This window comes from Oncorhynchus mykiss, chromosome 14, assembly GCF_057628025.1.
Source record: "Oncorhynchus mykiss isolate SJ-2025 chromosome 14, ASM5762802v1, whole genome shotgun sequence".
NCBI classification, from domain to species: domain Eukaryota; kingdom Metazoa; phylum Chordata; class Actinopteri; order Salmoniformes; family Salmonidae; genus Oncorhynchus; species Oncorhynchus mykiss.
Window position 1 is genome coordinate 27,129,860 of NC_143035.1, and position 13,933 is coordinate 27,143,792.

General features: G+C 47.7%; 1 protein-coding gene across 2 annotated transcripts in view; it reads left to right on the forward strand.

Annotated features, from left to right (window-relative positions):
• Positions 1–97: 97 nt before the first annotated feature.
• atg2a (autophagy related 2A) overlaps positions 98–13,933 on the forward strand; it is a 28,853-nt gene continuing 15,017 nt past the window's right edge. For both annotated transcript variants that reach the window (XM_036943201.2, XM_036943202.2), the window contains exons 1-27: positions 98–759; positions 1,179–1,341; positions 1,645–1,794; positions 2,100–2,202; positions 2,484–2,622; positions 3,321–3,599; positions 3,731–3,830; positions 4,041–4,211; positions 4,465–4,647; positions 4,728–4,971; positions 5,209–5,350; positions 5,471–5,569; positions 5,705–5,863; positions 6,895–7,168; positions 7,264–7,336; positions 7,502–7,670; positions 7,962–8,098; positions 8,208–8,332; positions 8,561–8,715; positions 8,918–9,068; positions 9,256–9,440; positions 9,567–9,647; positions 9,764–9,870; positions 9,966–10,129; positions 10,317–10,393; positions 10,527–10,697; positions 13,556–13,682. In XM_036943201.2, the coding sequence (XP_036799096.1) occupies positions 589–759; positions 1,179–1,341; positions 1,645–1,794; positions 2,100–2,202; positions 2,484–2,622; positions 3,321–3,599; positions 3,731–3,830; positions 4,041–4,211; positions 4,465–4,647; positions 4,728–4,971; positions 5,209–5,350; positions 5,471–5,569; positions 5,705–5,863; positions 6,895–7,168; positions 7,264–7,336; positions 7,502–7,670; positions 7,962–8,098; positions 8,208–8,332; positions 8,561–8,715; positions 8,918–9,068; positions 9,256–9,440; positions 9,567–9,647; positions 9,764–9,870; positions 9,966–10,129; positions 10,317–10,393; positions 10,527–10,697; positions 13,556–13,682 (4,099 nt within the window). In that variant the 5' untranslated portion in view covers positions 98–588. The remainder of the gene's footprint in view (positions 760–1,178; positions 1,342–1,644; positions 1,795–2,099; positions 2,203–2,483; positions 2,623–3,320; positions 3,600–3,730; positions 3,831–4,040; positions 4,212–4,464; positions 4,648–4,727; positions 4,972–5,208; positions 5,351–5,470; positions 5,570–5,704; positions 5,864–6,894; positions 7,169–7,263; positions 7,337–7,501; positions 7,671–7,961; positions 8,099–8,207; positions 8,333–8,560; positions 8,716–8,917; positions 9,069–9,255; positions 9,441–9,566; positions 9,648–9,763; positions 9,871–9,965; positions 10,130–10,316; positions 10,394–10,526; positions 10,698–13,555; positions 13,683–13,933) is intronic.

Below are 13,933 nucleotides of genomic sequence, written 5' to 3' on the forward strand. Positions count from 1 at the left end.
GTACCACACGTACAAATACCGGTCGCGTTCAGCCGCTCAAACGTTGCATGCATCAACCAATTGCTGTGTAGTCAGCTAATACGTAAAATAACTATTCAGACGTTGTAAGATCTGGCATGTATCAGCAACGCCTGGGTAGAGGTATACAAGAGGAACGCGCACACCGTTTTGTTTTGACCTTCCAAAGATGGCGTACATCAATCTAATTTACGGCTTTTGCGACTGATGACGCAATGACGCAGCGCCGTCCCCACCATACATTCAGTTCAAGTATGAAAACAATAAACAACCCTGAGAAACGGGAGATATGCAAGAAGATCTGTCGTCCAGTTTCGACAGAAATACAGCTAAAAGATTAACTGGAACAACCATAGACGAGTTGAACGTTCTGTAAAACGACGTTGGACTCATCGGTCCTGACACAAAGGATTTCCGAGAGACGGCTTTCCCTTAGCCCCTTCTAGCTAGCCATGTAGCTCGTTCTTCATTAGTACACTTTGCTTTCTTTGTTATGCAGTTGCCAGAGGACTGTTTTCGCATTCGTTTTCCTCCGTCTCTTCGCTCCCTCACCCTGAACTTGCTGGCCCTATGTCTCGCTGGCTTTTCCCCTGGTCAGGCTCAATCAAGAAGCGGGCCTGTCGGTACCTCTTACAGCATTACCTCGGTCACTTCTTGCAAGAACGACTGAGTTTGGAACAGTTAAGTTTGGACCTGTACAATGGTAGTGGTGTCATCAAAGAAATCAACATTGACGTTTGGGTAAGTTAGTGAAAGTAGTACGGTCGTTTAACTGTCGGAACAACTGGTTGCTTTTGTGTGTTCTCATGCACCCTGGTCCTCAACTAACTTATTTCGCAATTTCAAGACCTGAACATAACAACAATCAACGTCATATCCTCGCTTCTCGTGAGTTCAAGGAACAGCCGTTCCGAGATATTTTTGTCAGCATCTAATTGGAAAATAACTCACCTCATCCAGTGTCGCTGCAGTTCAGTTGAAATATATATGACCAAGTTATACTTAGGTCTTGCAAACGCACTCACTTTCAATCAGCAGAACAGACAAACCCATTGCCCTAAGCCATTTACACCAGCTGTTTATTGTAGGACACGTTTCTTTTTCCAACATCTTCCAGTCATCTCTTAATTTCTCATCACACCTCCTTCCTTCTCCCCCAGGCGGTCAACGAACACTTGGAGTCTCTTGGGGCTCCATTTGAGATTGTGGATGGGTTTGTGAGCAGCATAGAGGTGACAATTCCCTGGTCAGATCTTGTCACCGACCACTGCACCCTCGTCATCTCAGGCCTTCAGATAACATGCAGACCCAAGTACAGGAGCAGTAAGTCTCAGCCTGACAGCCAGTCTACCTGACTAATGAGATCTTTGTTATTACCATGTTATTGTATCAGCTCCTGTTCCTGTCACTGCCGCAGGCCTGTCAGGTTCAGAAAGGAAGTTGTGGTAACCATTGATTAGCAACCTTTTAGGATGTTATTGTCAACAAAGACAAATACAGTAATGTCTAGTACTAGCTAACCATTTGTTGTAAATGCCTGAGCTCAAGAGAAGACATCTTACACTATCCCATGCTCAACATTTCTCAGAGCCAGCTGAATCATGCCTTGTTTTTGTTTTATTGTAGGTGGGGGGTTGGACTCCCAGGGCTGGTCCACATGCATGACCTCCAGCATGCAGCTGGCCCAGGAGTGTCTAAAGGACCCCCCTGAGGCGTCAGAGGAGCCGCCCGCTCCACTGGAGGGCCTGGAGATGTTTGCACAAACTATTGAGACAGGTGAGTCACTGGGTAGGCCTTGTTTGTGTGTGTGTGTGTGTGTGTGTGTGGGGGGGGGGGGGGGGGGAGAGACTATTTTAAAGTTGTCATTATTGTTCCTGTACTGTCCCCAGTGGTAGGTTAGTGCCTTCTTCTGAAGATAACAACTTTTCCTGTAATTTTCAAACTGTGCAGTCAAAGTAATGTACTGTCAATTCCAAACTTGTGAGATAAGGACTGATATCATATCACTGGTGTCCCTTCTGGTTTCTTTGTGACCAAAATGCTTAGTGATAACGGATGTCCTTGTTTGTGTTATGTTGCAGTCCTGCGTCGGATCAAAGTCACCCTCCTGGACACCATCGTCCGAATCGAGCACCAGCCCCTGAACATGGAGACGGGCATTGCCTTAGAGGTGCACATCAAACGGTATGTTGGTTCTCACCACACTGACATTCTTACACAGCCTGTGTTGGTCTGTCCACCTGACCAGTTTAGAAGTCAGGAAGGACAGGAAATGAGATGAGGAAACACTTCTGTCTCAGGATTTGTCTGTAGATCTAAAGAGAACATCTGAATCTCGGAGACGCTTCACTATCTTTAGTAGAGCTTGTGTGTGTGGTGGGTGTTTTGGCTGAGGTTGAAGGTAATATAGTGTTATTGTGCTGAGTGCTCTGCCCCCGGTGGCTGTGTGGTGTGCTGCGCTGCAGGCTGGAGTACTGTGACGAGGCAGTGAGGGACCCCAGCCAGACGGTGCCTGTAGACATCCACCAGCCGCCTGCCTTCCTGCACAAGATCCTCCAGCTCAGCTCTGTTCAACTGCTGTACGAGACCACCGGAGGGCCCCAGGTAACACGCACAGTTTTAAATTGACCACGGCACTTATAAACCCACTCATGTACACACACTCTCACCTGCATATACTCAAGTTTGATCCCAATATAACACACACATCTTTTAGAAATGAAATATCCACTTATAGATACTCACATAAACTCATATTTACTCTCACACTCCCCCTAGTGGCTAGCTGACAGACTTAAAGGACAGATCACTCACCTGACCGACCTTCTGTCTGCCCTCTCCTTCACAGGGTCCTTTAAGCGGTTAACCATGGTAATCATCCTCTCCTTCACAGGATCCTTTAAGCGGTTAACCATGGTAATCATCCTCTCCTTCACAGGGTCCTTTAAGAGGTTAACCACTTAAAGGACCCTGTGAAGGAGAGGATAATTACCATGGTTAATTAACCTCTTAAAGGATCCTGTGAAGGAGAGGATGATTACCATGGTTAACCGCTTAAAGGATCCTGTGAAGGAGAGGATAATTACCATGGTTAACCGCTTAAAGGACCCTGTGAAGGAGAGGATGATTACCATGGTTAACCATGGTAATTATCCTCTCCTTCACAGGGTCCTTTAAGCGGTTAACCATGGTAATTATCCTCTCCTTCACAGGATCCTTTAAGCGGTTAACCATGGTAATCATCCTCTCCTTCACAGGATCCTTTAAGCGGGTAATCATGGTAATTATCCTCTCCTTCACAGGGTCCTTTTAGAGCGGACACCACTGGCTCAGCCTCAGCCAGCGAGGAGGAGGAGGGTGTTGAGGAGGAGGAGGGTGTTGAGGAGGAGGAGGAGGGTGTTGAGGAGGAGGAGGAGGGTGTTGAGGAGGAGGAGGAAGGTGTTGAGGAGGAGGAGGAAGGTGGTGAGGAGGAGGAAGATGACCCTCCAGCCGTCCAGCAGCCCCTCCTCATCGGCAGCTGCTCTGGCTTCATGGAGACCACGGTTAAGATCAAACAGAACGACATGCTGCCTGGACCTAAGGTGTGTGTGTTTCAGTGGATTTGTTCAGTTCCTTCCTGTGTTCACTTAAGTTTTTAAGAACCTCTTGTTTTGCTTTGGTCCTTTTATTCTGTCACTGTTATTACAGCCACTTGTCTCTCCTTATCTTTCAGTTGGAGCTGGATGGGAAGGTGGGGTGCCTCCACCTGCTGCTCTCCCCAGACCAGATCACTCACCTGACCGACCTTCTGTCTGCCCTCTGCATCGACACAGGTGAGTAAGGAAACTGGTTACCTGTTTCTCCCCACCTGCATTCCACATGTCTTAGTTCCACATCCTCATGTCATTGACAGTGGAACAAAACTCTGTTCACTGAACACACTTTGTTTGGATCCACATTTTAGTGTCTTTTAACCATGCACATCTTCATCCACACTGTGTACTGCTGACCCTGTATGAATTCCTCCCTGTCTATCCTACCAGAGCCTAAGCCCAGTGGTGCTGGGGTTCACAGCCGTCCCCTGGACTCTGAGGACCTGCGTCTGATAGAGGAGGACTTGAGCAAACAGTTGAGCTCCAGCCCCGGAGATAGAGATCCGGACTGGGACGAAGAGCCTGACATGGAGCCCTACCTCACCGGTCTGGAGAACGGGGGTACGTGGAGGGTAGCTAAAGAGTTGGAATGCAATATGGAGGCTAGTGAAGGTTGCGGTGACAGGGGTTGTATTAGCTTTGTGGTGACCCACATTCTGCAGGACACGTGTACAGTAGTCTGCTGCTGCATCATGTTCTGTGAGAGCTTGGTTGAACTTGACATGTGAAGCATAGTGCTCCTTCTCTCTGTTTACTCACTTGCTGTCTCGGTCTCTTGCTCTCTTTCTCCTCCCTCTCTCATTCTCTCTCTCAGATATGTTCTTCTCCATGGGTCCTGGTATGACTAGCAGTGTGACGTCCGCGCACTCTCTCTCCGACAGCATGGCGTCGTCTACACACAGCCAGGCTAGCTACGCCCAGGGCCTACCACAGGGTCCCAGGCATTATCCTGTACCAGGATCACTATCCAGCCTGCCACATTGTAGCAGAATACCAGGTAACACTCACACTGTCTTGTACACATTTTACAGATAACAAAAACTATACAACTAATCTAATTAACCCCTCCTCCTCCAGGGCGAAGTAGCCAATCAGAGCCACTGAAGCCAGAGGTGTTGCTCCGCCTCTCGCTTGGCGGGCTCACCCTAACCCTACTGGAGCAGGACCCGCCCCCCGGGCCGGACGCAGCTTCCTCATTGGCCCAGGTGTCTCAGGTGTTCTTCCGGGAGCTGGCCTTCTTCAAAGACAGCATGTTCAGCGAGAGAGACTTCCACCACCTCAGGGCTAGCTTCGCTAAAGCCTGCCCCCACTCACACCTCAGGTAAAAACACACAATAGCCTCTTCAACATTGGCCACCACTCCTCAGATAAATCAACAGACCTGCCCTACATATCAATAGATAATCCTTATTTTGCTCTCTCTCTCATATCTCGCTCTCCATCTCTGTCCCCTTTTCTCGCTCTCCATCTCTGTCCCCTTTTCTCACTCTCCATCTCTGTCCCCTTTTCTCGCTCTCCATCTCTGTCCCCTTCTCTCTCTGTCTCTCTCTCCTCTCAGGATGACTGGAGCAGCGGTACAGGTGGCGTGTGAGATGCGCAGTGCAGGTCGCCACTCTCGTGCTGTGACCTCTGACCTGTCCTTCAGTAGGCTAGAGCTGCTCGAGTGTCTCTGGGAGCCAGGAAAGCCCCAATACACTGAGGTAGGAAAGGGGCTGTTATTTGAGATGATCTGAGGGCTTCAACACAACATTCCACATGATACAGTGTGCTGCAGCATGGGCTAGCATTGCCCAGGATATAACTCTTCCCACCTTCTCTAGTTGCTCCACTTCCAGCGGGCTGGAATGTTCACAGTGGGAGCTACAGCCAGACCCTGTGCACAGCTACACTACAGTCTCACAGAGAAACACTTGCGCAAGGTAAACCAGGACAGTGTGTGTTTGTGTCAGTTGAACATGTTCAAAGGCTAATATGTAATTGTTTCAGTCTGTTTTGGTCGCCTCTGTTAACCTGCTACCCCCTCCTCCTGACATGTCAATGACTCTGTATTGCAGGGGAGGCAGCGTGTTCTGCGTAGAGACAGTGTAGTGAGGGTAGAGTTGGGAGAGCTGAGTGCTGAGTTGGACCTGGACATACTGAGTCGACTGGAGTCTCTGAGCAGAGCCTGCAGCCACTGTCCCACACAGACAGGAGGAGGACCCGTCCACACACAGGTAAACACTTAGCAAGCCACCAGCCACTAAGAGGACCCGTCCGTCCACACATGGGTAAACACTTAGCAAGTCACCAGCCACTAAGAGGACCCGTCCACACACGGGTAAACACTTAGCAAGCCACCAGCCACTAAGAGGACCCGTCCACACACGGGTAAACACTTAGCAAGCCACCAGCCACTAAGAGGACCCGTCCATACACAGGTAAACACTTAGCAAGCCACCAGCCACTAAGAGGACCCGTCCACACACGGGTAAACACTTAGCAAGCCACCAGCCACTAAGAGGACCCGTCCATACACGGGTAAACACTTAGCAAGCCACCAGCCACTAAGAGGACCCGTCCACACACAGGTAAACACTTAGCAAGCCACCAGCCACTAAGAGGACCTGTCCATACACAGGTAAACACTTAGCAAGCCACCAGCCACTAAGAGGACCCGTCCATACACGGGTAAACACTTAGCAAGCCACCAGCCACTAAGAGGACCCGTCCACACACAGGTAAACACTTAGCAAGCCACCAGCCACTAAGAGGACCCGTCCACACACGGGTAAACACTTAGCAAGCCACCAGCCACTAAGAGGACCCGTCCACACACGGGTAAACACTTAGCAAGCCACCAGCCACTAAGAGGACCCGTCCACACACGGGTAAACACTTAGCAAGCCACCAGCCACTAAGAGGACCCGTCCACACACGGGTAATTACTTAGCAAGCCACCAGCCACTAAGAGGACCCGTCCACACACGGGTAAACACTTAGCAAGCCACCAGCCACTAAGAGGACCCGTCCACACACAGGTAAACACTTAGCAAGCCACCAGCCACTAAGAGGACCCGTCCGTCCACACACGGGTAAACACTTAGCAAGCCACCAGCCACTAAGAGGACCCGTCCACACACGGGTAAACACTTAGCAAGCCACCAGCCACTAAGTGGCGCCATTTGATCACAATTGAAGTAAAATTTCAGGTTTGCTTTATGTTTACGATTGTTTATCTTTGAACATTCTCCTCTCCGTCTCTCAGACCCAGAGCAGTGAGCTGCACTCCTCTCTCTCCCTCCTCTCGCCCCACGCCATCCTCAAGCTCCGCTTCCCCATCCCGGACCTCCGGCCGTACCCCCTCCGACGCCCGCCTTCCCAGAGGTCCGTGCGGCAAGAGAACCTGGTGCTGGAGCTGTGTGACCTGGATATCCGCTCCCAGGAGGGCCCTGACCTACAGCCGGATCCCCATGCACCCCCTGGCCCCTCCCATGGCTCCCTCACACAGCTACTGGAGGCCAGCTTCAGTGACATGCACGGTGAGGAACACACACACACACAGTCAAATATACACACAAACAACAACAAAAGTAACACTCACATTTTGAGCAATTGTTTGTTCATTGTCTCTCAGGAACGTATGAGGGCTGGGAGGGAGGTTCCTTCCCCTGTATCAGAGTCAAGAAGAGTCAAGACTCCATGGCCAAGTGAGTGTGTTTCCGGAACATGTATTTTAGTGGAGTTTGTTTCACTTACTGTGTCACTTGGCTGTGTAGATTTAATGTGTTTCAGAAGTCAACGTTGCACATCAACCTACTGTATAGTTTACATCTGTCTCTTTCTTCTATCTATCTCTCCCTCCCTCTCTCCAGGCTGTCAGTGCGTGTGAGGGGAGGAGAGGGTCTGGGGTCAGGGTTGGGGGGGTTAGGGGTGGGTCTGATGAGGGACCTGGGATCCATGTCGTTTGAGAACCCCTGTGAACTCCGAGAGAAGACCAGCTCTCCCTTCTCCTCCAACCGCACCATGTTCGAGACTGAGGAGGTACCGCACCATCCCATCACAAACACCTAGACTCCTCTCTCACCCCCGGCCGTCCCTCTCTCACCCCCCCGGCCGTCCCTCTCTCACCCCCCCGGCCGTCCCTCTCTCACCCCCCCGGCCGTCCCTCTCTCACCCCCCCGGCCGTCCCTCTCACACCCCCGGCCGGCCCTCTCTGGACCAGTTGTCAGTTTCTCTCACACAATCACTTCCTAAAGATGTTGGTTTTATTTGCCCCATTTTCTGGAAGTTTCAGTCTAACCTTTCCTCATTGCCCCTCTCTCCTCCTCTCAGATGGTGATCCCAGCAGACCCAGAGGAGATGCAACAGTTCCAGTCTCAGTGTGTGTCTCAGTGTGTAGTAGATGTCTCTCTGCCCCTGGCCTACATCTTCCTGCCCAGCAAACAGGCCTTCCAGAGTGTCTACAACAGGTGTGTGTCTCTCTTTTTCTGCTCGGTTGCTTATTTGTTGACACCATTTTACATGGCTTTTTTTCTGCTCTTTCCCTTCGTCCTCCTCTCTCCTTTTCCATCCCTGTAGGATCAATAATGACCTGTTGATGTGGGAAGCCTCTCCCCCCTCAGACCCTAAGAGTGATCACAGCCCCCAACACCGTCGCCAAGACAATGACTATTTCCATCTTTGCAAATCTGCCTTCAAACTAGGTGAGACCCCCATACTGAGACTTGTAAACCACTTCAAACTGGTCAGACAGAATTGGGTCACCTCTGTGTAGCAACTTGTTAATGTCTTTAGTCTATTTAAAGCTCTGATTTTAAACTGGCTTGCCAAGTGGTATGTGTTGTGCAACTCTTTAGTCAGCACCCCTGTAGACCATGTGAAATGTGTTGTTGCTCAGCAGTTCTATAACTGTGACGTTTCTGGTCCCTCAGACTCGGAGGAGGAGGAGGAAGATGCTCAGTTCTACACAGCCAGTGTATCAGCCAGATGCGGGCAGTCGGAGCCCCGCCCTAACCACAACCTCAGCTTGCTCTCCCTCACCGTCATCATAGGGAAGGGCCGCCTCCAAGCCATGACGGACAGCAAGGTGAGCAAATAATGAACCAGCTACATCTTACAATGGTTAGCTCGGTATATAGACTGGAGAGATTTTGGTTCTTGGTTCAAATCCTGACTGGACCTTACTGCCTGAAGGAATGATATTATTACACAAATTGAATGTATGTGTGTACTATGATTCTTCTAAGGAAGACGCATAAATAAATAGTTTCCTGTTTCGCCTCCTTCAGGGAGAGACAGGAAGTCAGGAGGACCGGTGTCACGGGGAGCTCATGTTGGACCTGGAAGGGGGAAAGATGTTCAGTGTGGCGCAGCATCAGAACAACCCCCATCTCAGCTTCCTGTGCTTGGAGAGCAGGAGGGTGGAGCTTTACCACAAAGGTGAGTGGAATGGCTCTGTGATATCAGGGTTTAGCTCTGATAGCACCTTCCTAATCACATGTAGTAGTGTGACAATCTATGTGTTTTCATGTAGATTGTTTTTAGCCATGAGCTAATCTCTTCTAAATGACTGACAGCCCTTACCTCTTTCCTTTCTGGTCACTCACCCTTTTCCTCCCCCTCGCAGCTGTAGTGAAAGACTCCCCCGTCCCCAGGCGGTTAGAAATGCCCAGCTTCACTCCCCCAGGGCATCTGGACCCTACCATTTACCCCACAGAGCTGGGGGTGAGCAGTGTGAGTGGCAGGGAGACTGAGGTCCACATGTTATCCACGGCTTTCAAAATAACCCTGGACCCTCAGAGGAACGTCAAGGTAACATTCATATCTTCTCATTTATTTTTTGAATATCACCGTTTGATTGCGCTTGTAAGTTATCTGTGCTTGTGATTTGGAGAGAAACATCACTGACTTAATTCTGTGTTTGTGTGTGTTTCACAGGAGTTCCTGGTTGCCCTTCGTCTCCATGGCGCCACTATGCGACATCAGATGGCACAGACCAATCACAGCTGGCACGAACAGGTATGGGGGAAATGGGGGATCCTAATGCATACCAGAGCAGAGAAGCTTCAGACACATATCATGATTTGACTGCGTGGGGTGTGTTTGGTTAGTGAGGCTGTGTTTCTTCATGACAGCTGGTTGATTTTCTGGATGTCGTTGATGACCCGATCCTGGGCTATACATCTCCTGCAGTTATTACCGTCCTACACACACACCTGGCCACCTGTGCCGTGGACTACAGGTACACACACACCAGATCTACATATGTGGACAAAGGCAGATAATAAATGAACATAATAATGATTTTTCACTTCTCTTCGTGTCTCTGTCTCTCAGGCCCTTGTATCTTCCATTGAGGGTGTTGTTCACAGCAGAATCCTTCTCTCTGTCGAGTAACATCATCGTAGACACGGCCACCTTTCACCTCAGGTTTATCCTGGATGACTCTGCACTGTATCTCTCTGATAAATGTGAAAGTGATGTTGTGGACCTGCGACGAGGTATGCCACACGATTAACTGTACCGCGTGTGTACATCTGCATCTGAGTGTGTGTTCAATTCTAACGCCTCCTCTCTCTCTCTCTCTCTCTCTGTCTCTCTCTGTCTCTCTCTGTCTCTCTCTCTGTCTCTCTCTCTCTCTCTCTCTCTCTCTCTCTCTCTCTCTCTCTCTGTCTCTCCCCCCCTCAGACTATGTGTGTGTGCTGGACATTGATCTGCTGGAGCTGGCCATTACCACATGGAAAGGCAGTGATAAAGGGAAACTGGTAAGTTCTTAGCCTGCCAATTTTGTGTGATTTATATATCTGTCTGTGTGTTTGAACTTAAGAGACTGTTGTTCTCAAATCTACGCGGTCTTCCTTTCTGCTCTGCTCCAATCCCCTCCTCTCTCTCTCCCAGTCCCAGCCTCTGTTTGAGCTGCGTTGCTCCAACAACGTGGTCCACCTCCACACCTGTGCTGACTCCTGTGCTGCCCTGGTCAACATGCTGCAGTACCTGGTCTCCCAGGGAGACCTGCACCCGCCCCCCCGACAAACATCACCCACTGAGATCGCGGGACAGAAACTGCCGGTAAGACAGACAGACCCGTATTTATTATGGATCCCCATTACTCTTCCTTGGATCTGGCAAAATGAAGGCAGTTTTAGTTTTAAAACATTACAATGAATTCATTACAGATTTCGCAACACACTGTGTACTCTCAGGCCCCTACTCCACTACCACATATTTACAACACAAAATCCATGTATACGTGTGTGTATGCATGTGTCTGTGCCTATGTTTGTTGTCTTCAGTCTTCACTGTTCCAGAAGGTGTATTTTTATACTGTGTGTATAGTGCGTATGTTATCGTGTGTGTATGCATGTGTCTGTGCCTATGTTTGTGTGTCTTCACAGTCCTCATTGTTCCATTAGGTGTATTTTTACCTGCTTTTTAAATCTGATTCTACTTCTTGCATCAGTTAACTGATGTGGAATAGAGTTCCATGTAGTCATGTAGTGCAGTACTGTGCCCCTCCCATAGTCTGTTCTGGACTTGGACTGTGAAGAGATCTCTGGTGGCATGTCTTGTGGGGTGTGCATGGGTGTCTGAGCTGTGCCAGTAGTTTAGACAGACAGCTCAGTGCATTCAACATGTCAATATCTCCCATAAATACAAGTAGTGATGAAGTCAATCTCTCCTCCACTTTGAGCCAGGAGAGATTGACATGCATGTTATTAATATTAGATCTATATGAACATTCAAGGGCCAGCCGTGCTGCCCTGTTCTGAGTTAATTGCACATTCCCTAAGTCCCTCTTTGTGGCACCTGGCACGACTGAACAGTAGTCCAGGTGTGACAAAACTAGGGCCTGCAGGACCTGCCTTGTTGATAGTGTTGTTAAGAAGGTAGAGCATCGCTTTATTATAGACGGACTTCTCCCCATTTTAGCTACTGTTGTATCAATATGTTTTGACCATGACAGTTTACAATCCAGGGTTACTCCAAGCAGTTTCGTTCTCAACTTGTTCAATTTCCACATTATTCATTACAAGATTTCTTTCAGGGGTTTAGCGTTTAGTGAATGTATTTTTTGACAAATCAATGCTTTTAGTATTTTGAAGTATTTAGGACTAACGTATTCCTCCCATCCTGAAACTAACTGTAGCACTTTAAGTGTTAGTCATTTCAGTAGCTGTATTAGCTGATGTGTTGAGTCATCCACATAAATACACACACTGGCTTTACTTTTTCCAGCTGCAGACTATGACCGATAATGTTTAAAGCCACGCAGAAGTCTAACAAAACAGCCGCCCACAATTTTTTGATCATCAATTTCTCTCAGCCAATCATCAGTCATTTGTGTAAGTGCTGTGTTTGTTTAATGTCCTTCCCTATAAGCGTGTTGAAAGTATGTTGTCAATTTGTTTACTGTTCTTGGGTAGCGGAATGACTTTTGCTTCCCTCCAGGCCTGAGGTCACACGCTCTCTAGTAGGCTTAGATTGAAGATGTGGCAAATAGGAGTGGCAATATCGTCCGCTATTATCCTCAGTAATTCTCTATCCAAGTTGTCAGACCCCGGTGGCTTGTCATTGTTGATAGACAACAATCATTTTTTCACCTCTTCCACACTCACTTTATGGGTTTCAAAATTACAATTATTGTCTTTCATAATTTGGATGTGTAGTGTCAGTGTTTGTTGCTGTCATGTCATGCCTACGTTTGCTAATCGTGCCAATGAAAAAAAACATTAAAGTAGTTAGCAATGACAGTCAGTTTTGTGAAGAATGAGCCATCTGATTCAATGAATGACGGAGCTGAGTTCTATTTTTTTTCCCAAAATATAATTGAAGGCTCTCTGAAGCTTTTTACTGTCCTTCTTTGTCATTTTTCTTTGTTTCATAGTGTAGTTTCTTCTTTTAATTCAAATCAAATCAAATTTTATTTGTCACATACACATGGTTAGCAGATGTTAATGCGAGTGTAGCGAAATGCTTGTGCTTCTAGTTCCGACAATGCAGTAATAACAAGTAATCTAACTAACAATTCCAAAACTACTGTCTTGTACACAGTGTAAGGGGATAAAGAATATGTACATAAGGATATATGAATGAGTGATGGTACAGAGCAGCATAGGCAAGATACAGTAGATGGTATCGAGTACAGTATATACATATGAGTATGTAAACAAAGTGGCATAGTTAAAGTGGCTAGTGATTCCATAATTCCATATATTCACATGATTTCTCAATTTGCAGTATGTTTGCCAATTGGTTGTGCAGCCAGACTTATTTGCCATTCCTTTTTCCTCATCCCTCTCAACCATACAATTCCACAGAGATTTAACAGTTTTTACAGTCATTTTCATAATGGGTGCATGCTTATTACTAACTGGGATAAGCTATGTCTGCTTGCTCCTCATTACACACCACGGACCAACAAATATTCTTTACAACAACAATATAGGAATCACTACAAAACCTATTGAATGACCTCTTATACAGTATATTAGGCCCAGCCTTTGGAACTTTGGATTTCCTAGATATGGCTACTATATTGTGATCACTACATCCTATGGATCTGGATACGGCTTTAAACCACATTTCTGCAGCATTAGTAAAGATGTGATCAATACATGTTGATGGTTTCATTCCTGTGCTGTTTATATACATTAGACTAGTATATACTACAACTGAAGAGATTGAAACTGTGGAGCGGCAGAATAGGAGACTGACTCCACTAGCGTAAACTTTCTATTGCAGGGACGAGCAACTTCAGTCCTCAAGGGCCTGATTGGTGTCACACTTTTGCCCCAGCTAACACACCGGACTCCAATTATCAACTAATCGTGATCTTCAGTTTCAGAATGCAGTTATTTGAATCTCAACCCCTGAGGACTGGAGTTGTCTATCCCTGATCTGTTGTCTGTGTTTACGTGTCGTGTTAGTTGTCAGAAAGTCCCGCCTCCTTGCCACCCTGCCCTCCAGCTGAGACTGCTGAGATCAACCAGTGCGATCTCCTTGATGCTTTGATTGACACCGAGAGGAGCCATCCAGATGAGGATATGGACTCGGGTAAAACGGGCTTTTAAGTGACAGTGTAGTATACAGCATCTCTCTAGATATAACATTTTACATTTTCGTCATTTAGATCAGTGTTTCCCAACTCAGGTTCTCCAATACCCAAAACAGAGCACATTTTCTATGTAGCCCCGGACAAGCACACCTGATTCAACTAATCATCGAGCCCTCGATGAGTTGAATCAGGTGTGTTTGTCTGTGTCTACATAAAAAAACAGCTTCTGTTGGGGGGACTGTAGTTGGGA